This window comes from Vidua macroura, chromosome 2, assembly GCF_024509145.1.
Source record: "Vidua macroura isolate BioBank_ID:100142 chromosome 2, ASM2450914v1, whole genome shotgun sequence".
NCBI lineage: Eukaryota > Metazoa > Chordata > Aves > Passeriformes > Viduidae > Vidua > Vidua macroura.
The window spans coordinates 86,864,711-86,892,495 of record NC_071572.1 but is presented as its reverse complement, the minus strand read 5'-3'; the positions used below and the strand labels follow the sequence as shown (position 1 = coordinate 86,892,495).

Below are 27,785 nucleotides of genomic sequence, written 5' to 3'. Positions count from 1 at the left end.
GAAAATTAACAGCTTGCTCCTAGGAGTTTTTCTCTCATTAATATTTTTCCTTCTATCCCTAGTACTGGGGCCTTTCAGTACATTCCCATTTGGTATGAGTCACACCAAGAAGGAGGACCTGAAATAACCAGCTGTCACTGCCTTCTGTTAACCCTGAAAGAGTTTTTTGCCCACCTGGACACTACCGGGCAAGTGAAGTATCAGGTTTTCAGTTTTGCTCAGGGCAGAGTCACCTATTACCAAGGAGGCTGCTTCCAAAACCCTGCCAGTCAGCATGGCAGAAGTTCACCAAAGTCCTCACAAGGGCACTAGATACTGACCTGACATCAATTTTTTTGCTCAGGCTCATGGGTTCACTCCTCCCAAGCTCTTTTCCCACTCTGATGAGCAGCATCACGCTGATCAGGACCCCTCTGGATGTTTGCTTTCCACTGCCCTGGCAGAGCCAGCATGGGGCATCACAGGGGGACCAGCAAGCCCTACAAAATTAGATGCCACCATGGCCCAGGTGTGCTTAGACACAGACCCAAGGTGAGCAAGGAGCCCAGTTGCCTTCAGACTGCTCCACTGCCACTTCCAAAAGATGGGACCTGCAGACCACAAGGCACCAAAGAGTCACTTCTGAAAGCAGGTATCCTTTATATACAATAGGAATAGAAAGGGAGTGAGGAGCAGATGCAGTGTAAGTGTAATGTACCTTGATTGCATCCCTGGATTGCAGTAAGGTGAGCCAGGGCTCACGTGGAGATGGTGAATACGGTGGCAGCCTATGGCATCAATGGCAGGAGAGTGGCCAGGGCACCTTTACGCTTCTAAGTCTGACCTAGAATGCTTACAGGGCACTTGTCAGAAAAAAGGTGGTTAAGGATGTAGGAAGCTAGGAGTAAAACTCCACATCTCTTTATCAAAGAAACTCATTCCAGACTGAAGGAGAGCCTGGAATGTAAGGAAATGCTGTCTAGCAAATGTAATTGGACTTCAGAGGAGCATCTCACCCAGTGTCACACAGGAAACAGTCCCTTGTGCTGGAGAAGATGGCACATGGCAGTCAAAGGGCAGGCAGTGTCCTGTAATGTAGAAGGGAGTATCCAGCCAGGGACAGCCTGCTAATAGGAGTTTCTAAAAGGTTAATCTAATGGTCAGTTTTATTTTGGGGATGTTTTAGGGACCAGAGAACAATCTGCAGAGTAGCATTTTAGTGGTTTTTGCAGAACACGCAGCGCTGAAGTGCATTGATCATGAATGGGAAAACCAGAGTATCGGAGAGGCAAGCTGGATGACCTTGAGCAGCACAGAATTGATTTGCAGTGAAATGGAACAGCCCAGAGATGAGCAAAGAGGTCACTCGTGTAGAGATTAATAGCAAAAGTATTTGCTGTTAAATGGCATATCACTGGTTATTGAAGAGGGGAAAAGAAAATTTTTCAGTGTACTAGGCATGTGACCAATGAGGCTGTAGTTGCATCTCTTCTGGAATACTTTGTACAGTTCTGGTCTCCAAGGTACAGAGCAACCACATTTTTCTTGGAGTGAGTTCAGGGACAATGGGGGAGAAGAGGTCATTTCTTACTAAGGGCCAAGACAGCTTGGCTTGCTTAGTGTAATAAAAGGGATGCTGAAAGGAGATATAACATCTCTTCAGAATTACTGCAGGAAGCAAACTTGGGAGGGGAAGAAAAGGATAAAGCTGGTACTTACATAAGTGCAATAAAGATAAATTTAGCTTGGAAACAGCCAACCAGTCTGAGGGGTTTGGAAGAGACAGCCTGAGAGAGCCTTTCAAGTTTTGTGTCCTGGTGTTTAACTGCAGAATCAAAATTTGCCATTCAGATAAAAATGGCAAAGGAGGAATTGCAGAATATTTGCAATGAATGTTAGTTGATTTGTGTTTTGTTTACAATTGCTTAACTGCAGTATGCAGCAGATTAGCTATTAGCAAATCCCTGTACATGGAAATATGAGGACAGGCCTCTGTGATAAACGGAAAACTAAAGGTAATACACAATTTGCACAGCATGGTAATGAAGTCCTGCACACTTTCTTGTGGGTATGAGTAGCAAACAGGATGCTCATAGGCATAATAGTGCCAGATGACATCTGATTTCTCAAAGGGATAACTGTCATCTCATTTGAACAAGTACTATATGACCTTTTAGACAGATGATTTAAAAATCAGTGTCTCAGACATTCTTCCAGTATGCACCCAGCAATGCCTATTTCCAGAGCTAGGCGAAGGATGAAGAGGAATACTGATGAAACATAACTTACTAAATATATTCTTCTGCTTCAGTTTTACTTCAGCTTTTCATAAATAAATGTAACAAACTGCAGTTAACCTAAGTCATTATTACAGCCTTATACTTCTGAATTTTTAAGTATCTTATGCTTCCTGTTCATTTTTAGCTAGTAAATGTGTCAGAAAAAATCAAGAGTAATTTTATATGTTACCTTGAACTACTATTAATTTGGTTGGTAAGGTTGTAACTACTGATATGTAGTGGCAACTGGGCTTCAGAAACTCAATTTATGGTTTTTTTTTTTTTTTTTGAGCAGTGAGAACCACATTATTACACTTGAGATCAGACAGTTTGGTGGCTGTCTGACCTTTTGTAACTGACTTTAAAATACTGTTGTCATGGATACCCTGCCTTTATGGGACTGCATCAAAAAGTAGAAAAGAAAATTCAATAGGATTAAAGTTATTTGTTAATTTCTTAGCTGTTCCACTAATAGCTGGTGACAGTGGTAAAATTTGCTCATACTTCCAGTTTGGATACTGCTGCCTTCACTTACAGCTACCTGGATTTGTTAATGCTTGCACTGCCAAAAGAAAGAGCTTGTTGACATTGATAATTGTCTCTTTTAGCAGAGTATGGGTTATTATCTGGAGAGGCAAAGTCAATTCACATCTAACCTTCGTTAAAGACACTGGCCTGCACTTAATGTTACATGGCAAGGCATGATTCCCAGACTACAAACCATCATTGTTGCTCACTCTCCAAATTCAGAAACTTTTATTTTTATTAATGTCTGGTCATCAGAGCTGAACAGAGCAGCAGCGGTTTGACCATTACTGTAAGAAAAATCCAGCCTCTGGCTTCCTAGTAGCCTGCTATAAGTATCTTTCAGCATCCTTAGGAGGTGTTAATAAATATCAATCTGATACTAAATTAAAACCCAGACATGTGACAAAATGAAAGTATGGTTCAAGAAAAAGATATTTCAAAGTGTAAATCTATATGCTTATATTTATAGAAATTGGAGTGTCCTAAAATGTTACATGAGAAATTAAATTTAATCAGTTGAAATGTACAAACTTGAATGTGTGTCACAGCATTTTTTTTAATGGAACTATGATTTTTCTTTTACCTCTAACTTATATAACACCATTTCTGTTATACAGCATGTTCTGAGTTTGGTATTTATTTACTTGAAATATGTGTTGCTTTATAGAGAAAATGTATGCCTGTAAATTTAATTGTTAGTGAAAATATAGGCACTATTGCTTGTGGCAGACAAAAGAAGAAAGATTTACAGGTTATTATATTTTGTTGTTACTATATACAAATACAAGTTTATCTGCTTATCAGTTACCTGTCTGCACATACCTCTGAATGCAATAGATACATGTTGACTGTTGTTCAACAATGGTTATCATTGAGTATCTGTTTATTAATCTAAATGTTATGATAATTTTGTCTCTTTTTTCTTCAAGTTGCAATTTACTGTAATTTTTCCCTACAGACCTTCCATTGTCCTTCATCCCTAATTTTTTCATTACAGGGAGAGCTCACAACTTCTTTCTGTTTCTGTACTGGACTTCTTTTAATATGCCCCATTTCACCCATGATTTGTTTCTGCAGGATCTTCTGTGTCTCAGTACATCTGTTAGTCCTGTTTTTCTGTAAATTTCTAGAAACTGCTTTTCTTTTGGATCATTTATAATTATGGTGTCTAAATACTACAAATGGAATGACCACAGGCAGAGCTCAACACTTCAGCTTCTCTTAGTTTTTTCTTAGTTTACTTCATTCTTCCCCTTTCTCATGCTTATTTCCCCAAGAACATGCCTGCATTTTGACCCTTTCTCCATCACTTCTCTTCTGAGTAGCAGGGCACAGTACAGATGGTGGCTCCTTTAGGAGAGGACCTTTCTGAGCCAGTGGGACAAAATCATCAGTCAGGGGTGCTGCCTGGACTCTTAATTCTTAATCATACCTCCTTTGAGAACCTTTCCCACTCACTGAAGTGGAGAGAATTGCCTCAGCTTTCATGAGCAATATCTTGTAGTTATTTTGTCAGATGAACATTTTTTTTTACTATATCTAATCCAATCACCCCAGAAACCTGCAGATTAAGGAAAAGAATTGACAGAGAAGCTTATAGAGATGTGGGGCTGCTTCTTTGCACTAGAGAGAGCTGTCAGTGTGCTGTGCCTGTCGTGTGGTGGTTATTGCCTATCCCAGGCATCCTTCCTCACAGTAGTCATGCACCAAGATGACAAAAGACTAAACTACAGTGAAAAAGGTGAATAATCACAGTGCTTCTTGCTTTTAACTTGAGGACTAGGCAGTAACTCAGCATAGCTGGGAGGACTCGCATGTTTTGCCACATGGGTGGTACAACAAAGTGAGTCATGCAACATGCTTCTCAAACTGGAGAGTGTCTCAGCCACATCCCAAGTGTTTTCCTGATGCCTCTCTGTTCCTATTGGCTCTGCCAAGCCCCATGGCTTCAACACAGCAGAGCCTGTGCTGCTGCAGGTCGTGGTCCCCCAGGCTGCAAATCATCTTCCTCAGGAACCAGTGCTATCTGGCTCTGCAGTCTCATATATCATTGATAGCTGTGATTTTGCATCATGATCTCCAATTGCCAAAGTCCTGGGTGAAACAGGGATTATTCCCTGTGACTCCTTGTCACTTAGTGGCCATCAGTGATGGGAGATAGGCTATAAAGTCCATCTGCGAAGGAGAGAGTAGATTTTCTTTGTCCAAAACAGAGCCAGGAACAATATATCAATGTCCATACATATTTAACTCTGAGGACTGACTCAGAATTTGTCTTGCTGAGGTGTAATTTTGGAAGTTGATGTTTGGAAGTAATTTTTCTTCACTGTAGTGAATAGTGTAGCTGCTATCAGAAGGAGATTGGTAGTTCTGTTGTTTTGCCTGTATTTTTGCTGCTTGTAGAACAGTTAATTCAATGCTTTGCTGAAGTCTCTAGTGAAGTTTTTATGTCACCATGATACAAATACAAAAATAGAAACACTGTTGTCAAGGTGATGTAGCCAAATTATTACCACCCTGTTGTTCCTGATTCAGTAAGAAAACATAACAATTTTGGTGGGTTTTTTAATGTTTGAACTAAAAGTTTTAATGTTGTTTTAAGTAATGAAGAAACAACAGCAAAACAACAGCCAAAGCAATCACAGTCAAATTCATAAGAATGAGGTAGAATGAATTCATAGCACTGAAAATAGATTTGTCCTTCAGCTTCTGCTAGGGGCAATGGTGAGAAAGAGGAGAGGGTTTTGTAATGATGAGACCCACTTTGATATTATTATTTGAAATAGCTGCAAGCAGAAGCCATAGATAATAGTCTCCAAACTGTAGAGGTTGAAAGCACTGAGAAGCCAAGAATGACTGCAGCTGCCTTGAGTGGCGGTGGAACAAAGCCATAGAGTTGTGAATAGTTTAGACAGATTGAATATAATCGGAGTTGAAATGTGCAGTCATCAGGTTTGAGATCCAAGAAGCAGGTGGTACACGTGTCTGTATCAGGATTTTGGAGGGGTTTCCTGGCATGAACCAACTCAAAGAATCACAGACTAAAGAAACAGTTTTGATATCTGCATTTAGATATCCCTTTGAACACAAGACTACAGTCTTCTCAAAACATTCAGTGAAGCAAATTGTTTCTGTTTTAAAATAATGCTTTAGAGCTCAATGCTACTTTTTTTCCTGGAAGTGCTAAATGGAAGCTAATGACAGAGAGGAAATTATTTCCAAGTTCTGCAACTGGCAGACTTTAACAGAGGATTCATGAGCTTTTCAAATACATTTTTATTTAATTTAAATTGTTGCTTGTCAAGAACTGGGCAACCAATTGTATAAAGAATGTGGCCAAGGGAGGCATATTCAGAATGGTGTATGATCTGATTATAGCTTGCATATCTCTTTACTATTTTTAAGAAAAAAATCTGCATTGAAATTTTTACCAGTGTTTTTCTTCTGTATTCTTAGCAGAAAATGACTACATAATTATTAATGTTTTTATTGCTCTGCAGCTTTAGTGGTCACTTACTGATGGGATTTTTTAATTTCTATTAATCTTAAATGCTGAAGAAGAAGAAACAGTAACAGTATTGAAGAAACAGTCTTGTGACTTTTGAGACATATAAATATTTTTCTATAGCAAATGAAAAACATTAAAAAACCAAGTATATTGATTCTGGATCTGAAAGCAGCTCTGTTCCTTCTTGACTAAAGGAACATTTTATTGGTGAATTAGCAAATTATGAGATCAATTTTCTGTTTTCCATTCCTAAGAAATAATTTAATATATGCATATATATATATATGTATGATCAAATGCACGATCAAGTCTAACAAGCATCAGCTGTGCGGTTTCCTTTCCATTTCCCCTTTCAGTTGCCAGCTTAAAAAAAAACTTATCAGATTCTGAGTCAGTATGAAATTGTGAGCAAAGGCATTGATCCATCTTCCTTAAACCTCTTCATTATAAATTCTATTATTAGGAATTAAAATCTTGGTATCCTGTCACTTCAGCCCACTTTCCTTACCTGCATATTCATGCCAATCATTAGCTATTCACTGCATGTGTGCGTTTAATAACCATTCTGTAATGCTGCTTTTTTTTTTTTTTCCATTTTTCACAGTTTAGTTATTCCTGTTGGAAATGAGTAAAGATGCCAAAAGATTAAAGAAATGGCTTCTTCATTATTTCAGTAGTTATTGCTCATCACTGGTCAGACAAGTGGATTGGGATTTAAGTGACCACATGTCAATATCTACAGTTTTGACATCTGTATCTAAGATCAACCTCCCAAGTTCCTTTTATAGAGACAATGGAGACAAAAATGCATTTTCAGGGTGCACTGTCATCCCAAGTAAAGCTTCTAAAACAGATCAGATGATTTGCATCCCAGAAATGCCAGGTTTAGTTGATTGTAAATGGAAACAAGACTAATTGGCTTAGATGTTGGCTTCATAGTTGTCCAAAGATAGATTATATGAATCCCATCCCTATGCTCAAATTAATCATAAATGCCCGGAGATTCTGTGCAATGGCGCTGTTAACAGGCATGTACTGTGGCTGGGTTTTTTTATGCAACAAAACATAGTGCAGTGATGATCGTGTACTGTTCAGCACAAGTACCAAAAGCAGTACAGTCATGTTAGGACTACTTTTCAGATGGATTAGATTACCCTGCTTTTCACCTTGACTAAGTAGTACCAGGGAATTAGCATGTTCACATTCTTTCCAACAGATCAGTTTGGCAACTGCATTAATACTCTGGTTGTAGACATACAGAGATGTTGTTTAATATTTATGTTGGCAGATGAATGTAATGTCCTTGACCAGATTAGGTCCTGCTATGCAAAGCAGCATATATCAGATTGGTATTATTATTACTGTTATTGTGGTTGATGATGATGATGATGATGATGATAATAATAATAATAATAATAATAATAACAGTAACAATAATAATATTCACCCATTCTTGTCCAAGCAAGCTCACAAGGAGTTTATAAACATTGAAAAAGGAGGAACCTGAATAAAGTAACTTTATTGAGAAGTGACACATAGCGAGGGACTTTTGCATTAAAAAGGGTCAGAAAAAGTGACAGATGTTGAATGCTGAAAATTTTTTAGATTTTGTAGTTAATTTAGGATATTGCCTTAATGGTGATTTTTCCTGTGTGTTTCTCCCCTTAGGATGATTTTCAGCATGCAGCCTCAGAAACCAACTGGGAGTCAGTCACAAGCTCTGTCTCAGTAAGTAATTTCTCACTATTTTGCCCATGGATGGATTGATAGGGTGGCTTGAATCCAACTCGATAAAATGGCATCTGTACAGAGAAACCATGTATTCACCTTTGAAAGAGGATGAATAAAGTTTTTATCTAACTGATACTGGATGCAAACAGTATGCTTTTAGGGATAAAAGATTCAGAATATGCCCTTAGCTGTTGTGAACACATGAGGCAGCCACTGCAAAACATTTCTTGCTTTCGAACTTATCCTGCCAGTATGAAAATACCAGATACAAACCTAAAATTTTTAATCATTGAATGTCTTGACTTACATGGAAGACCATATGTAAAGCAGGCTGGCAAGAAAATCGATCTGGCATTTCATTGTCAATACTGAGAATTGTTTTAAAGTGTTTCAAATAAAATATTATTTCTGAAATCATATACAGTTACTCCATATTCAGCAGTGAATTGCAACCTGGGAGAAAAATCAAGAAAGAAAAAAAACCCAAGCAATCTAGTAAAAAAAATTAATTTTCTCTTCATTACATCTGATTTGTGTCATTGGCAAAAAATGTGTCCTCTTTGCTATTTCCCAGTGCTGGGGAATGGCATAGTAGCATGAGAATTCATAATATGGGCAGTCCTCTTCTGTGTGCTTTGCTGTCTGCTCCACACCATGTCATGATTCTTGTTAACTCCTCTTAAAACACATGAGATGGGGGTAAATACTTAAAGTAGACTTGAAACCAGTGTCTGAAGCACTCATGGAAGAGAGCTTAGTGATAACACCTTTGTTACAGTAGCTGCCAGGAGTAGCTAATGAAGGAGCAGTAAATAAAAATGGGTAAATTCTAGTGATCAGGGTCCAATCAAGGCAGCAAGCAGTGAGAAAACTCTGTGCTGCCAAAATTAGAAGGTTAAGCCAATCTCATGTGTGTTTACTCTTGAATTTGCAAATGTCACTTGTCACCTTCATGATACGATTCACTGATTGCCTGGAATCAGCTGTGCTGAAAGTCTTGAGGAGTGATGTTAGCAAGGCTGAGATCTACGGGATGTGCCAAGTATGAGATGCTAGAACAGTTTTACTAAAAGACACAAGTTCATTTTTCATTCTAATGTGGACATGGGGGGGGGAAATCAATGTGATGGAATATTTTGTTTAAAAATATGGTAAGCTGATGTTTGAAAAAGTAAGCCTAGGGCTCCCTCATCAGGTAAGTATGTAAATGAGATTAAGCTTATGGTAAACACCATGTTAGTTATCATCCTTAACATCAGAAAACGCACAATATACCAAACAATAACCCAGTATCCTTTTCATATTGAAAAATCAAGTTCATCTTTTTGCTTTTTTTTTCCCTTAAAAATTGGTTTTAATGTGTTGCAGCTAAGGAAGTTCAATACAAATATTACAGGTAGCAAACTGATGCCCAAGGTCACATGGAAACCTACAACTAAACCAGAAGCTGAACCTAGGTTTCATTGGTTTTCCCATGTCTAATAAAATATACTTTCTCCAGCACATTGCACCCACAAGTCCTTTTTATCCTCAGAGAAAATAAAGCAGGGAGATTGAGCAATTTTTCACAAAGGCACCAAGGAAAATGAGGAAATCCAAGTTCTTCAGGAGAGAAAGATTCAGGGATTCTGTTATGGTCTTGAGAGGCAGAAGGACAAACTCAGACCTGTGAGTCTTGGACAAGATGACATGCAATTCTGCTGATGCTCAGGTAGCGTGGCAGGTCTGAGTTTCTTCTCTCAAACCCACAAGTAACCCAAAGACTCAGAATAAAAATTTTAGCGTGAGCAAATTTTTTCTTCCATGTCTGAAGTCATATTACAGAGTTATATTTTGGTTTGGTTTTTTTGTTTGCGTTTTTTCTCAGAAAGTTAAAAAAATGCTTCTACCCTTAACCCATCATGGCAAACTCAGGAGAAAAAAAAAAAAGGAAACAAAATCTAACTCCTTATAAGGTTAGTTTCCACTATATGTAAAGTAATTTTATGACCAACAAAAAACTGTGATGCACATTGAATTGCCTGTCAGGCTCACAATAGAGATAGGAAAGTTACAAGAATGAGTGAACAGAAATTAAGGGCAAGAGCACATACCAAAAAAAGATACCTTTGTGTTCCAGTAAATTAAAAACGTACTCAGTGCTTTTAAGAAATGCAAAGGAAGTACATAATGTGGAAGATCTTCACTCCTCATTGCTCCTTACATTTCCTCTTGCCCCTTCTTTGGATGTGATCTCAGAAGTCAGATTATGACAAGCACAAACTCTCCGAAAGCCAGCGCCTCATTCTTGGCAAGACAAAAGAGAGGCAGTTGGGTTGGCAACTTTGAAGTTGCTTTTGGGCCTGCCACATGATGTTGCTGCCAGGAGGCTATCTCAGCTGTTGAAATAATTCCTCTTGATTTGGCTGTCACTGAGGAAAAGTTAAGCTTTCTTCTCTGTTTGAACGAGGCTGCACAAATCTCTTGAGTAGGAGCTTTTACTTGAAAAGAAAATGGGGAATCCCAGCTGCCTGTATGAGTTTGAAATGCCCTACATATTCACAGCTTGACCTCCCCTTCTGTAATGAAATGTACAGTTGAACAAGTGGGAAAAAACTTCCTGCACTGAGTATGCCACACATCTGTGGCCTGATTTTTATGCTTCTGTTTCTTCAACAACCTTGGACCATATTTCTCACTTTTGAAAGGCAGTCAGGGGCTGATCTTTTCCTACTGGACTGCCATGAGCTCCACCAAGCTCTCCTCAGTAAGAAAGTGGCATTTAGGTGCCTTTTCCTTTCGTAGCCCCAGCAGCTGTGTTAGCACACTGTGTGATGCTGGCTGCAGCATAGTCTATCCTGCAACACTGCTTTAGATAACAATGCTGTGTTCGCTCTGCTGGTGTGAGCTTTTCCACTGCTGGGACTTCCACCTCTCTCATAGTCTCTATTAACAGCCACATAGAAGTCAGGAGAGAGGCTTCAAGGTGTGCCTTCATTTTTAAGGGGTCATGAATTTTTACAGGCCTCTGCACTGTGTCTTGGCACTGCACTAGAGAGGCATTGCAGTCACAGGTGGGCCCACTGAAACGTCTTGGGCTGTTGGTGGTAAGCTGTAAAGTGCAGCCATGCTTTCTTGACTGCACTATTGTTATGTTTACTGTTTCTTCTTTTCCTAATTTTTAATAATTTGGACTGTCCATATTTTCAGCAAACATATGCAGGAAAACATAAAGAATTGTTAGTTTTGTGATACAGCTTACCATTAAAGACAAGTGTTTTATTTTAAAATACATACATATATATATAATTTAAAACCATTATAGGAGGAATTGAAGGACACAATCCTGCAAACGAGTGAATTTACTCAAATGAGTTGACCCTTCCATCATGAACCAATTGAGTGAAGTTAATCGCAAAGATTAATAATTTAACATATACGTTTACCTGGGAGATGAGACAAAACAAATATTTTGGGAAGCCATTAATTTTACCTGGCATATTTCTGCTGGATTACTTCAGAGCTGGGTTTCCATGAAAGAATTTAGGTTTCATGGGGTTTCTCCCCAGTGTTTTAACTTATGAGACCAAACAATTTGTGTGCTAAAATATGCCTCGTTTTGGACAAAAGTGATTGTGGTCCTTCAGAAAGTAAGAGATCTGTATTAATAGCTTTTCTATGTACATATTTTACATACTATTCAGCCCTGTGCTTGAATAAGGGAAAAAGTGATGTCAGGATAGTGAGTATTGTGATTCTAAATTAAGAATTTTAAAAATGTTTCAAGTTGTCTCCAATAAAACTGAAAATGCTGCAATCATTCTGTCAAAGTCAAATTGTGCCAGAAGTTCAGTGGGAACATTCAGAGAACAGTACTTGGTAGAAAATAAATATTCCATTTGGTGTTATAATTGTGAGGATACTACTATGTTAGTCATCCAAATATTCATTGTTACATTACTGAGATCATAGAATTATAGAATGTCTAGAATTGGAAGGTTCCTTAGAGATTAACTGGTTTCAATTCCCTTGCAGTGGGCAGGGATGCCTTTCATTGGACCAGGTTGCTCACAGCCCTTTCCAACCTGACTATGAACACTGTCAGAGATGGGGCATCCAGAGACTCCTTCAGCAACCTAGTCCAGTGTCTCATCACCCTCAGAGTAAAGAATTTCTTCCTCAAATCTAATCCAGACCTGCCCTCTTTCATTTTAAAGCAGTTCCACCTTGTCTTTTCACTAGCTGCTCTTGTAAAAAGTTTCTCTTCATCTTTCTTGTAGGCTCCATTCAGGCATTGGAAAGCCACAGTTAGGTCACACTGATGCATTTTCTTCTCTAGGCTGAACAATTCCAATTGTCATAGTCTTTCCTCCATCCCACTGATCATCCTGGTGTCCCTCCTCTGTACTCGCTCCAACAGGTCCCTGTCCCCCCTGTGCTGGGACCCCAGAGCTGATGCAGCCCTGCAGGTGGGGGCTGAGCAGAGCAGAGGGGCAGAATCCCCTCCCTGGCCTTGCTGCTCATGCTGCTTTGGATGCAGCCCAGGACACCACTGGCTTTCCTGGCTGCAAGCATATTGACAGGTTATGTCCAGCCTCTCACCCACCAGCATCTCCAGGATCCAAATATCATGTTTTATCTGTTTGTTTAGTAAGTTGTATTTTTGGTAAAATATCTGTTCAATGTCAATTCATCATTGTTTTGTAATACATTTACTTTTGGGTAATAAAGGGCCATTTTTCCAAGTCTCTAACCATGCCAAAATTGTTGTCCAAATTGACCAGAGAAAGATAGTCTAGTAGACTTCTTTGCATTTGTCTTTCTCTGCTGTGGTTTCGGATCTGCCTCATGTGAAATAAGCAACAGAACTGGCATCTCCATTTCTGTGGCCATGGCAATGACAGTGCTTTCAAAAGACATTTTCATTACATCTTTGTATATGTGCAAACCATCATTCCTTTTGAGGAGTGCATGTAAATACGGACAGTCCACCAGTGGCAGTGCTTTTGCTCCCTACATCTCCTCTGGGATTTATTTAGGAATTTCTTGGTATCTCTTCTTATAAAAAGAAAACACAGGTATAAAAACGTCCTGGCCCAAAGACTTGAAAAGATGGTCCAAAGTAACTGTTTCACTCAATAATGAAACAAGCTTGTCAATAACTGTTTTCAGTTGTTTAAAGTGGTGCTGTAATTTCTTCCAAGTACACTGAGATGTATGTCACTCTTAGGGGGTATCCTATCCCTCTCCATCAGTGACTGACCCTACGCTCACGGCAGAAGCACTGGATCAGACCATTGCTGCCTTTGACACGGTGGAGGATCTGCTCAAACACTTTAACCCGGACTCCTGGCAAGAAGATCTTGAGAATCTGTACACAGACAGTGGGCACCATTATCGAGGCAGGAGCTACCATGACAGGAAGTCCAAAGGTAGGAAAAGACTTTGGGACATACTTACACATACTTTGGGAAAAGGACAGGATATTCCTTCACTCCACATAGGAAAGTCCATTAGTCAGGTGTTACATTCTGGTGCTCATGTTCCTTTTAGAGTCACAGGGCAAGGTACCACCCATTAAAACCAGGGATGTGTTGTTCAATCCTTAATTAATTTCCAGGTAGGATCTCACTTGAGAAATCAGACTGAAAACTGCCCTTTTTATGATAAATTCACAAATAAAAACACAGGTCGACATGTAAAGACACATAGTTCTCAGATTTACCCTCTAAATCCTTGCTTTGTGTGTAAAGCGTGGGACTCCTAATTATCTGTGTTATCATCCTTCTTTAAATACCTTGCTTAGGGACTGTTCTCTGTCGAGTGAGAAATAATCTCTTTTATCACATTGTGCTTAGGGAAGCATCTGGTGCAGACACCTGTATGTGCAGCTGTTTTTTTAGGATGCGAACATTTCACTGTTTTTCATTATGTTGGCAGGGAACATTATTATCATTTAACATCTTTGTCTATAATTGAGCAAAGCACACATTTCTGGGTTATGTTTCTTGTTTCCTTCTGTTAGTTCAAATCATCCACCAAATGGCAAAGCAAAGGGGTGTTTAGCTGGCAGTACAAAGCCATCATGAAAAAGAAACACTATTGAGAAGTCACAGTTGTGCTCTGGGGTAACTGTGCACTGAAGGGCCTGATGAAATTGCCCTTCATGTGCAGTATAGATGCAGGAGGTCTGTTAGGAGTCTTCAGGATGACAGTCACTGTAGTTTTCAGAGAAGATCTGGGGTGAAGAATTTTATTTGACTTCTCATGTTGTCATCTATTTTCAAGTTGTGCAATCACATTCTTATTTGTAACTCTAAAATTATAATTACCAAATCACAGTTCCAATTCTGTGAAGTCTTCCATTTATTTACATCTCAAATCCCATCCTCATGCCTTAAGCATGTTCTAAGGAGCAAGAGAGAATTGTAGTTCCATGTTTGTAACTTACTTGTTATCAAATCATGAGGCTTTGCTCTTAAAAGGCATATATAGACTGCATCTGTATTAGGGAAAACTGTGTCAAGAAGTGTTCCCAGGCTCTGAAATGCAATCACCATATTGCTAAATTGTCAGCCTGGTCATGGCTGGGCACGAACCAGAATCTGGCAAAGGCCATCCGCCATTCATGTGCTCACCCTGACTTGGAGAGTAAGAGGTGAATGGTAGTAATGTGTGCTGTCCTGTGGCTGTTGTCCTTGAAGCAGGAGAATAACCTCAGGCACATACCGTGCATTAGTAGACACAGTACTGGTGTACAATTTCCAAGACAAGTTGGCTTTCTTTGTTTCTGGACTCAGCACTTCAAAGGATAAAGCCCTGAGCACCCATTCAGCAAAAAGTGAACCCCTTTACTTTGCTCCCTTTTGGCAAGTCAAAAATTTCAGGCAACCACCACAGCCATTGTTGGGGAAAAACTTGACATAAGTGTCACTGCATGACTTTCTAGAGTGTTTTGATCTCTTTGTGGGTGTGTGGAACTTGATCTGCGTGTCCCTTATTCATTCAGGCTGGATTTGGCACCAGTAGATACGTATAAAAAAGAAATGAAGGATCTATTCTGTTTTTAATAGAAGCTGATTAAAATCCTGTATCCTGTACTGGTTCTGTTCTCCAGATACCATTTCATTCTCAGATCCTATTTGGCCCAGTATCACATATATTTAAATAACCACATAAATATAAAATAACATTTGATGCTTTATTGATGCTAAGTATGCAGGCTGCAGGTATCAAACTGATATGATAGCGCTCAGAAAATTCAGATGCATAACATTTTTCCAGTTACAGTTTTAATACTTGATTTATTTTAGTAGGATTTTTTGTTGGTGGTGGTTTGGTTACAAGAAAAAAAAAAAAAGTCTTATAACAGTTTTCCTTTTGTTTTCAAACTAAATGCCAAATTCCCTGCCTGTTAGCAGCTCTCTGGGCTAAAATACCTCACCACTGTGAAATCTTTTAAAAATTTCAGTTAAGATTTTTTATTTAGTCATAAACGTCTGACAAGATTAAAGGCTTGTTCTTGGAGGATGTGAGGAGTAAGGAATAGCTTTAACAAATCCTTAAATTACAAATGCTTGGTGGCTTTTAAACACAATGTGGAACTCTGAGGAATGTTTATAGGCACTGGGGTAACCTTGCAGCAAAGAGAGCAGTAGATTATATCATAATTTATTTCAGATAGCTATCTGAAATACCAGGTTACAGCTTGGGTTTTATTTTTTTATCCTAAGTTAGAACAGTCCTGAGGCAGGTAAGAACAATTTGATGTAATCTTTGCCTATCTTTCACAGCATTTTCAGATCACGCCATATAAATGGTATAAATTAATCACTAATAATCTCACTCCTATCCAACCTTCTTCCCATACCAAACTCTGGCACAAAATTGAGCTAAGAGAGGCAGTGTAGCTGGATATTAATTCTGATAACAGGGATAGGTGATAAATTATATTTAAATGGTATGTTTTCTTAATTTGACAATTGATAATCTACAAATATCAAAGTCAAGCAAATAAGAAATCAAATAAGAAATACCTGAAACTCACAGAATCGGAATAGATGAAGTGGGAAGACACCTCAAGAACTTAAATGCCCCTCCTCAAGGCAGGGTCATCAATAGCAGGTTGCTCAATGACCATGTCAAGTCAGGTTTTTAATATCTCCAAGCATGGAGGCTGCTCAATCTCTCTGGAACCACTCTCTGAACAATAACAAACAAACAAACAAAAACCCAAAATCTAGTTGTCAGCATTTGAATAGGTTTTCCTATGTTAAAATTTGAGTCCAGAACCTTTTGTTCTTTAAAAGTAGTCTCCGGCTCTGTTTTTGCTTCCTCCCATCATTGCTGTATTGATGCAAACTGTATGAGGCTCAGCAAGGCCAAATTCTGCATCCTGCCCTTGGGTCACAGCAACTCCAGGCAGTGCTGCAGGCTGGGGACAGGAGCTGGAAAGCTGCCCAGCTTTCCTGGCTGTGCTGGTCAACAGCAGCTGAGCATGAGCCAGGGTGTGCCCAGGTGGCCAAGAAGGCCAATGGCATCCTGGCCTGGATCAGCACTGGTGTGGCCAGCAGGAGCAGGGCAGTGACCGTCCCCCTGCACTCAGCACTGGTGAGGCCACAGCTCCAATCCTGTGTTCAGTTCTGGGCCCCTCACTGCAAGAAAGACATTGAGGGGCTGGAGCGTGTCCAGAGAAGGGCAACGGAGCTGGGGAAGGGTCTGGAGCACAAGTCCTGTGAGGAGCAGCTGAGGGAGCTGGGGGTGTTCAGCCTGGAGAAAAGGAGGCTCGGGGGGAACCTCATCACTCTCTGCAACGGCCTGAAAGGAGGGTGCAGCCAAGTTGGGATTGGTCTCCTCTCCCACGCTACTAGTGACAGGACAAGAGGAAATGGCCTGAAGTTGCAACAGGGGAGGTTTAGATTGGATACTGAGGAAATGAATTTCACAGAAACGGTTGTCAAGCATTGGAACGGACTGCCCAGGGAAAGTAGTGAAGTCACCATCCCAGGAAATATTCAAAAGGTGTGTGGATGTGGCGTGTGGGGATATGGTTTAAAGATGATTATGGCAATGCTTGATTTATTGTTGTATTTTTGATGTTTGAAGGTCTTTTCCAAGCCAAAAGATTCCGTGATTTTTTGTATTTGTACACATTAATATATGCATAAACAGTCCCTTCCTGGACATCTCTTGCAAGTACCTAAAAGTTGAAGAGTCTGTGGATTAAATCTATATTTAAGGTAACTCCATTCAGTCTGCAAAATGTCACACCTCTACAATACTGATGCAAATCTATTGAGTTAAGTGCATTTCTTTCTACTGAAATCAAAATTGCATTTCTATTGAAATTTCTATTGCATTTCTCACTATTGAAATGAGATATTAGTATGAAATGTGTCTCACTAATAAACACATGAAGTTTGAAATTTAATTCTGTATATGTTCAGCAAGGTTTGCTGTTAACCACTCCAGTGAAAGCTGACTATAAAATCACAGTGCAATCCAGACTGGCAGAATAGGACAGAAAAGAAAGGACAAGATACATTCAGATTTTCACAATTCTGAAATGAAAGGCCTTGTATAAGCTATAAACTATGGTGTACACCTACATGAAAATATTATAGTTATTTCAAATAACCTCTGCAGTTGTAAATATACTCATAAAGGTTTGCTACCAATTTCTGCATTTTAGAAACTCTGTAAGTACAAATATTCAGCTTTATATTCATTCTAGGCTCTTAGAAAAAAGCAGGTCATACCGAAGTACGTTTATTTTACATTGCTGTAACATATTGCTTATCTCAGTGTCATAGTAATTTGGTTATTACAAATATTAAGCATGTCCAGTAAGTTATCACTGCCTTTTGGGTTATTTCATTTCTCTTCTACATAGAGGAGGAATAGTGTTTTGCAAAGCTTTCCTTTCTCAGGAAAAAGTCTCAGGCTCCCAGGACCAGGCCAGCTGAGATCTCACAGCAGGCTGCCGAACTCCCACACTCCAAAGCTGGGCACTTGTCTCCCCCCACACCTCTGTCTTCTCTGCAGCAATTTCCAGGTGCCTCAGGCTCTCTGTCTCTTCCTCTCCGGGGGGGGCTGCCTGGGACATCTCAGTGTTCTTCTACCTTTCGGTCTTGTGTGAGCGGGGGCCAGCCTGGTTTTCTTCCCTTCACTCCCCACCCCCTTCTCCCTCTAGAGCTCCAGCCTACCTCTCCCAGGCCACATGGCTTCCCCTCCTCCATCCAGCCTGTGGCTGGGCAGGAGAAACTCTGCACTGCACTCTGACTGGAACCAAAGAGAGAGTTCCCCTGGGAGTTCTTGCTTTTAACCCCCTGTGTTGTCAGAGGTGTGTCCATGCCTTCAGTGTTCAGTCCAAATGCCAATATCCAAACCTGACCACTGATTGGTTTGACTACTAACTTCCTGAAAAAAAAAAAAAAAAAAAAAAAATCACTTCCCTGTCAAACTGCAACAACTGTTCATGGCAAGAACAGAGGTAAAGAAGTAAACATCCATGCTTCACAGTTATGTTGAACTGCTTCACAAACAGGTTTCTGTTCTTCTAAAGAGTTGTGAGGAGAGTTCAGACATGTTTCAAGGAAGCATCTTCATCCTAGTTTAAATTGCTGAAAGCATGAATTTATCTAGTTAATAGTATTAGAAGAACTTCTAAGAAATACCATTACAAGCAGTTCAATCCATCAATTAAACATTATTTAACTTTTCCCACATACTTGTTTGCATTTATGTTTTGCTGTTATCTCTGATTTTTTTACCTCCCCTTGAATAAGGATTTTTAATTAAAAAAAGGCCTCCATCTGTGAAATGTTTTCTGTACAAATGAAGAAAGAAAGGAAAGAGATCAAGGTCACTGTTTCTCATCACAGAAGTAAATCCAAATGACATGGGTCTGGTACCCAAAGAAAGGGCTTGTCTTTAGAAAGAAATGGAGTGTTTTGGTTTGTTTTCCCATAAATAAACCTTGGAAGCAGGAGCACATGTAGATAGATACATTCTGATAATTAGCAAGACTACTCCTTCCTCTGAGCTCATTTTCATTTTTAGAAATAATACACAAGAAGCCTTTGGCTATCAGAGGAAATTAATCAGGTGGGACATTCTTGCAATAGCATCTGTCTCCAGTGACAGCTTTACAAGTTAAATAAATAAACACTTGCTGGCATAGCTACACTGCTCTCTGGAAGGGGAGTAGTGAGGTCAGACCATGGGTCTTCACAGAATGTTTCTGCTGTTCATTGCCAAAAATCAGTTCCCAACACCAGGCAAGTTTCACCATGTCCTTAACAATAGTTTTTAATTGTCATTACTTAAAATGGTCTAGCAAGAAGTTAAAATTTTAATGTTATTTCTCAGAGGCTTGCAAGCAGTGGCCAATAAATTACTGCAAACGTCCATGCACTCTTCTTTGAAAGATTCTGGGATGGCTGCCAGCAAGTTTCAGTGCATCAGACAGGGAGTGCAGGCATCACAAATGCTGAATGCTCCTTCTCATGGCAAATTTGAATATTCCAAGTACATGGAATATCTTCTTAAATAGCTGATAATTTAAAGTATTCCCTGTGCTTAAAAACCAGAATATTTTCCCACCCTTCTTCAGTTAGGAGCCAAGTTGTCTGTTGCATGCAAACTGCACACATTCTTTCATTTTACAATCTAATTCAGATCTACATTCTTACCTTTCCTCTCTGTGACAAATGAGATTTTCCCTCGCATGTTTTGCGATGTAATTGTTGGTCCCTGCAGTGAAAGATTTTCCTATTAAAGCCTTTTTTAAAATGCTAGTGAAACTTACACCATGTTATTTATCACTGGAATAAGCTGCTCTTTTCCATTGATTTCAATGAAGCTGTGTCCAATAGTTTGGTCTGCTTTTGCTACTTGACCTGTACCACAGCTGGTAATTGGTTTGCCAGTCCATAATAGGCCTATATATTTTGCCCTTTGTTCCATGAAAACAGCTATAATCCTACTGAAATCTTGATCTTTCGTTCCTCTAAAATAATAGCTGCTGTATTGAGGAGGTTTGTCTTGGTGCTGTGATTCTGCAGTAAATGCAAATTGCAAGATCTTCTTAGCTCCCATGAGGAGGATTTAGATAGCTCCTACGTTTCCAGGTATATTTAACACATTGCTTATTGTGATATCATTAAGCATGCGCAGTGGAGCAGTCAAAACCATCAGCCATTTGTGTTGAAGTCTGAAAGCCACAGGGTTTGGTCAAAATTTGGTATAGAGAAGAATTATTTCATTAGTGTCAGAGCATTTAGATGATTTAACCAGCAAAAGATGAGACTGGGAGATTATGTTTCATTTGTTATTGCCATATAATTGTGAGGATATCATTATGTTGGTCATCCAGATGTTCTTTGTTACATTGTTGAGATCACAGAATCACAGAATGGTTTGGATTGGAAGGGACCTTAGAGATCCTTAGAGTTCCAATGCCCTTGCTGTCGACAGAGACTCCTTGCACCAGACCAGGTTGCTTAAAACCCATCCAAACTAGAACACTTCCAGGGATGACGCATCCACAACCTCTCTGAATAACCTTTTCCAGTGTCTCACCACCCTCACAGTAAGGAATTTCTTCCTAATATCTAATCTAAACCTATCTTTTTTCAGTATGAAGCAATATCCCCTTGTCCTATCACTACTTGCCCTTGTAAAAAGTCCCTCTCCAGCTTATTTGTGAGTTTCCCAACTCAAGTTCAGCCACACCTTAGCTTCAGTAAGATACAGCACTGCTCTGAATGTCTTTGAGGGCTTTTACAGTGCCTCTAGTTTACCTGCAGATCTTTAGCAGTATTGACCCCAGTGTTACCCTATGGGGAACACAAATATTAACCAGCTATCAGTTGTACTTGGAATTGCTGGCCATTTTCATCAAGTCTCTCAGATATTCCAGTTATCTACTGAATTTGTAGTCCACCTATTCCATTATATCTCAGAAATCTGGCTGCAAGGATTCTATGGATCACTTTCAAATATCAGTGGATGCCTCTGCTGCTTTCACCTCATCCAGCAAGACAGATGTCTCATGATGGCCTGCTCTGAGCTTGGTGTGGTAAATCTATTCTGGATGTTCCCAGTCACCCCCTTGTCTGTCCTGTGCCTGGGTATTGCTTCCAAGAAGATTTTGCCCCTTAATTTTATCATGGGCTGACCAGTCTAAAGCTACCCAAATCCTCCTTGCCTTGCTTGTAGATGGCTTTGACATGCAGTATAGGAATACCATGGCAAGGTGGCTACCATCTCTTATACATTAGCTCTGTTCTGTGACTGATGCATGAAAAAAGTATAGAATGTTCAGATACGATGATGCAAAGACTATGTGTGAATTTGAAGCAGATAAAATGTTAAAAGCAACCCTAACAGACTGTCTGTCTTTTTAAAATTAATCAGTGACCAGCAGCAGAGGTTTTCTCCTCAATCTTTAAGGCCTCCCTTTTTCAGAATAAAACATGGCATTAGCTGCAGTCTCTGATTTCAGTGCCTACCTCTGATTAAGATCACAGAATCACAGAATATTTTAATGAATGCTTCAAGGTAAAGCTATGTGAAATGAGGATGGTTTTAATCAGAGGATTTAAGGGCAGGAAGGGGTAAACATTGGGCCCCAAGTATCCAGTTTAGTGCTCCAGTGCATCTCTTTTATGTTTGCCTTACTTTTACGCTGTCTCTGATGCAGACATTCTGCAATAATACTTGGGAATTATTTGCATCCAGTCTGAAGAATGTTTTAGTTCTAGTTTTAAATTAAGGACTCCAGTGGTTTCAGTCCTTGATAAGTAAAGCAGCTGGATTTCACACCAATCACACCAAGGCTCAGTTACATTTTAGTCACAGCAGTGAAGTGATGCATGAAACTGACTGTACTGTAAAATCTCATTCTTATATGGATGAGGAAATGGACTAGCTCCAGACAGTAAAACAATCCAATGACAGGAAAAAATGCATATTGAAGCTTTCAGCAGAGAAAGTTGTTCAGAATAAAATGTGGTTTTTTTGTTGGGGAGCAATAAACTGTGATCTAGAGTTAAGGATTTAATTAGGCAATGGGAACTGTTCTTATGTGTCAGTGTAGTGCTACCAGAGTAGAGGATGCATTATTCACAGAGTACTCTGCATGCTCACCTTATTCCCACCAAGCACTGTAGTTCTGTAGACCAGAGTAAAAAGGAGTGTAGGTGTTTACCTCCAAATGAATTTTAATGGAGGATGACTTGTGTATCTCTTAAATTGTTTACTTGGGCTTTTCTTCTCTGCTTGAGGTTACTCATTTTCATGTTTTCAACATCACTTAAATAAGACCTTTCTGCTTATCTGAGTATCTCATAGATATTCCCCTGGATTGCTGCAGTGTCAGTGTGGATGATCCAGGCTTTCCCCTCAAGCAATCTCATTAGTGATGAAGCAGAAAATTTTCAGCCCTCTTCTTCCTTTAGTAGATTTTTCCTTCACATCAGTTGGCTGAAGTGAATAGTAGTCAGATAGTGCTTTGCTTTACCAGTTAGCAAAGCTGATAGCAAAGGTCCTGATGAGACAGTTTAGAGGTGTGGGAAACACTTCCTTGTGGAAAGAATTAGCCTGAAAGCCTGCAGTAAGAAGAGGTGGCTTTGAAGAATGACAGTGGAGAAGAAAATATCATCTGTTAAAACAAAGAAATCAATATACTCTGGACTTGCCAGTCCTGGCTAAGGACACCCAGTGTATTTTTCTCTCAGTGCATGAGTATACCACCAGTCCCATTGATTTTGTGCTTATAGCAGGAGGATGATCTATACCTCTTTTGGAGAGATGTTAGCTCTCTGGGAGAACCACTGAGATTTCATGGGGGAATGTATCATAATTGCTATAAAATAGCAATTTATCTGCTAAATTCCCATTGACTGAGATAGCACCTTGTCAGGAAAGTGAATCTGCTACGATTTTCTATAATAGCACTTCTGATATTTATGTACCCTTGCCTCTTGCATATCAGCCTTGTGAATAACTCCAGGTTAGAATGTAAATGTGCATGATGTTTACAAATCAACAGGTTTTTCCACAATTAACTTAGTGATGTTGACATGGCCTGAGTCACAGAAAGTATGAAGTGTCTTTGTTGTATGGTTTCACATATTTGTACTAAAGCACAAGTGTTCTCAGAACCAGAGGTTATGTTGACCTGTTAAACATGCTCTGAAAATCTCATATGCTCACAACCTGTTACCTCAGTTCTTATTTGAGCCATCCCTATTTTCCTGTTGATGCTTCTGTTAGCAAATACTGTTTGGAGTCTAACTCAACACAAGTTCACATACCTCCCACTCCTGAATGAATCACTGAGCTTTGAACACTTAGTTGGTGGACAGAAACCTAAGGAAAGAAGAAGACAGGAAAGGAAGGAAAAAGAAATCTATTCATATAGAAATATAACTCATTAAGTGTGTTATTTTTGTCTGTGTCACAATTGTGGAAAATATATTTATAAAGGTATGTTTTGGTTTTGTTTTAGTTTTACAAGCTAAAGCTAGAAACAGCATTTTAACTCACATTTGATAGTCTATAAGTTATTTTTATGGCTGGCTTTACCACTTGTTTACATGACCGATCTCACATACTAGGCATTTAAACATCAACCAACTACTGGCATTCAATGGGCCTATTAATTTTAATTATATTTATTTATATGCCTATTATAGTAACATTTACCAGATTAAATTAATACTGCTTAGATTGGTTTCTGCATCTAAAAATGAATTATCTAAATTCTATTCATAAGACAGGCAACTTGAGAAAGAAAGTCAGGCAGGCTGTCCTAAATGCTCTTGCCACAGAAGGGATGAATCACTCCCCAAAAATGTTTCTCTACTGACCACAGGAAGGGCCTTGTTTTTGCTCATAATAAAAAAATAGATCTTAGCATCTAAGTAAACCAGGTATAAACAGAGAAGGGAAGAGAGTGGCAGAGGTGGAATGTCTTGCCCAAGGATCCAATGATGATTGACAAAGCAAGTAAAATGACCAGTCTTCAGCTTTCAGGCCAGTATTTTACGGCAAACCTTCCTTTCACCTTTATAGTCAGTGTGATCTGTGCTATGGCAGTCAGTGGGAGAAGGATGACAGCCTGGATGGCCACCTGTAATGATTTAAATTTGGTGGGTTTATGTTTATCTGTTCAGAAATCATTCCTACAGTTCACATATTTTTCAACCAGCACCCCATCACTCTGTGTTATTGACTGCTTGGGGAGCAGTATAAACCAGAGGAATGTCCCACACTAACCTCACTAATGAAACTTCTTTTGCATTGCAGTTGACCTGGACAGGTTGAATGATGATGTGAAGCGTTACAGCTGCACTCCGAGGAACTACTCTGTCAATTTAAGGGAGGAGCTGAAGCTGACAAATGTCGTTTTCTTCCCCCGCTGCCTCCTTGTCCAGCGCTGTGGCGGAAACTGTGGCTGTGGGACTCCAAACTGGAAATCCTGCACCTGCATGCCAGGGAAAACAGTGAAAAAGTATCATGAGGTATTTTCATTTTTCTTTGTTACTACTTTTGGGTATTTATTGCTTCCATGGATTCTGAAGTCTTTTCTCAGACCTGAGTGTGCTGCTTTTTGATAGAATATATATGTGAAAGGGGTGTTGGCAGTATTTATGTGTAAGTTAACTTAGAAGATGGAGAGAACTTTTGCCACCTCTGAGTGGATGCCACCACAGCATCCTAGTGAACTTTGTTTCAAGAATGAGCCTTATGTTGGACTGATTTTTCCCAGTCAAGGACTAATACAAAGTAAATGTATACACCACTGGAAATACTCTTTTTAGTAACACAGAGTACTTGGGTTCCTTGAGATATTTGACTTCATTTCCTCTTGCTTTAAACTTACACTCACACTTGGAAATTACAATTATGTCACTTGTGAACTCTCTTCCCTTCCAAATTTCTTACTTATAGGAGGCAGCTGAATCACTCAGCTTTTTTTCCCTACTCAGCAATTTTTCAGGAGGGCAAAATTTTTGCATAGGAGCAATGCCCATTATTTTAATCCGTTCAGAATTCATCTAGAGAGCACACAATGAAAGAGCATTTTGTATTCTTGCCACTAATGCAGTATTTTCAGATCAAGACATGAGCAATGTTCCCTAAAGTGAGCATATCTATGGAAGTGACTTGGTAGTTGCCTTCCACTTGCTGGAAGGTAGGGTAGCTGCATGCTGTGCTGACTTGTTTCTGACACATATCTCTTGTAAGAGTCTGATTTACCACTTGGCTTAAGGTCCAAGTGAAAATGAACTTTAGGAACTTTAACCCCGCATGCGTTATAGGCTCATTACATTAAGGCATTATCTTGAGAGACTCTGGGGCCGCAATAGCAGAGGGTTGTTGAAGGCCAGAGCAGTGTGGTTACTCTTTTCAAAGGTAAGAGATACTTTCTCACACATAACAGCAGAATACAGCATACTCCACATGCCAGAACTGGAGAATAGTTAATATTTTCTCTAATTTTAAACAAGATGCAGGGGATGACCCTAGTAATTATAGAGCAGAAAGCCTTAGCTCAGTGGTAGAAAAGTTAATTGGAAAAAAATTTAACAGTATAAAGCACCTAGATGACTATGAGCTGATAAAATTAACACGGAATGCCTTATATGTGAATAAATATTTATACAGCACCACAATATTGTACAAGAATGCTAAAAGGACTGGCACCTCCTGCAGAGAGCAAATAGTCAGCCAGACAAGATCAGACATGGATTAGAAGCTGGTTAAGAGATAAAGAGCAACGAGTTGGAAGAGACAAGCAATTTTCTAAATGGGAAAGGGCCATCTGAGGGTGCCCCCAGTATAAAGATTATTATTTCATGTGTGTTTAGTCTGGAGGGTGGTGAACAGAGAGGTGGCAAAAATGACAGGTGGCACAGGAGATAACATACTTGAACAGCAGAGAAGGCTGTGAGGAATTTCAGGTGTTTGTAAGTGCTTATAAATGCAGGTTAGAAAAGCAGCAAGCATTAAGGATGAGTGGTCTCAACTACTTATCCATATAACACTGGGCGTGTGAGGGGAGGAGGAAGAAATGAGGGGTGGAAATTGGGCTAAAAGTCAAGGAGTGAATCACTGTGAAGAGCTTCAGGAAAACAGTTGTTTAGTGCAGTGATAAGAAAAAGACAAGTGACGGTCTTCTGCAGGAATGGAGATGAAGGGGTAATAACACAGCAAATACTGTGGTCTGGATAAATTGGTGGGGGACTTATACTACGTTTTGACCACTGGTGCTTAAAAGGACAAGGCAGCACTAGCAAAAATAAATAGAAGCAGCAAACATACATCATGAGAGATGCAGGGGAAGATACAGATCAAAAACATTTTTAAGGAAAGTGGCTCAAAAGTTTTGGATTATTTCATTTAGGAAAAAAAATCTAAAGAGAGGACAGTGAAAGCTAGGATATGATGAATAGTAGCTAAAGGAAAATTAGACCTTCCTAAGTAATCTTTTCCTTAAGAAAAGAACTTATGAAGAGAGAGACTGGAAGGGAACTAATTTAAAGTTATAAAAAGGAATTGTTTTTGGTTTTTTTTTCACAGTAAATCTGTATGGAATTTCAACACTTAAATATGAGTTGTTCATAATTCAGAAGACTTCTGAAAAAAATAGAAGTCAAATATAAACCAAGGAACCCTGGGTTACACCTGTATCAGAAATTAAGTCAACTGTTGACAGTAGCTAGAAAGAAAAATGCTGATTATAAATATGTTGTCAAGCACTTACTTTTTTCAGGTGTTTGGAAACAGCTAGTGCTGGAACACCAGAATATCACAGTAGCCAGGTATTGCTCAGCATCAAAATGTCATGACTTATGACTGCCCCAAATTAATCACTAAATTCAGGAAATTCAATATTCACACAAATATATCACTGCTAATTTATTTTCCTACTAATTTCTACTCTGAAAACCATATGAATTCAAGACAGTGTTTCATCTTTAACATTAAATGGCCTTTGTAAGTTTAAATTTAAATTTTATCCCTTAGGGATGAATTAACAGCTCACTGAGCAGATATTTAGCCAAGTGTCTCCCATTAACATGAGTGGAAGTCATGCAGATAAATTCATGTATGACATACTAAAGATGTGTCCATTAATTTTAGTCCAAAATGTTTTCAACTTTATTATTATTATTAGCCACACACAGTTAATCAGTTTTATTCTTATTCTCCTTTGACACTTCAATTTGACTTAAATACCAGGTGGAAAAAGCACTGAGGAGAGGCCTCTCCACATGCCAGTTTTAGAACCATCAAGACAGTTTACTCTCTTAAAAGCCAATTTGAAACCCACTAACCTTATCCAAAGAGCCTTTAGTTGCATAACGAAGGATAGAGCTTTACACTTTATGAATCCCCAGCACCATTAATTTGGTTAAAAAGCTCAGCCTTCTACTGCAGGAGGACATAGGCCAGATTCAAACACAAAACTCAGTTAATTTGATATACAGAAGACACCAGAAGGAAATATTAGGTGGTGGAGCAAAGAAAGTGTTGGAAGTAGCTGAAACTGAGTCCTGCAGACCCCAGACCCCTTCTCTTGCCAGACTGATTTTCCCTAACTTCTATCCTGGAGCTTCATTTACTGAGCTCCTGAACCTGCAAGAGCTTTGTGTCCTGCACATGGATATGCTTGTCCTCAAAAGTAAAAATATCTCTGGAGATCACTTAAAAGTTCCTTGGCATTTCTGAGCTACTCAGTATTTCTTGTGTGAGAAAGAGAGACAAAT

General features: G+C 39.3%; 1 protein-coding gene across 4 annotated transcripts in view; it reads left to right on the top strand.

Annotated features, from left to right (window-relative positions):
• The window catches only part of PDGFD (platelet derived growth factor D), a 135,836-nt gene that overhangs the window by 98,379 nt on the left and 9,672 nt on the right, over positions 1–27,785 (top strand). For all 4 annotated transcript variants that reach the window (XM_053971117.1, XM_053971116.1, XM_053971119.1 and 1 more), the window contains 3 exons: positions 7,963–8,022; positions 13,235–13,436; positions 24,319–24,533. In XM_053971117.1, the coding sequence (XP_053827092.1) occupies positions 7,963–8,022; positions 13,235–13,436; positions 24,319–24,533 (477 nt within the window). The remainder of the gene's footprint in view (positions 1–7,962; positions 8,023–13,234; positions 13,437–24,318; positions 24,534–27,785) is intronic.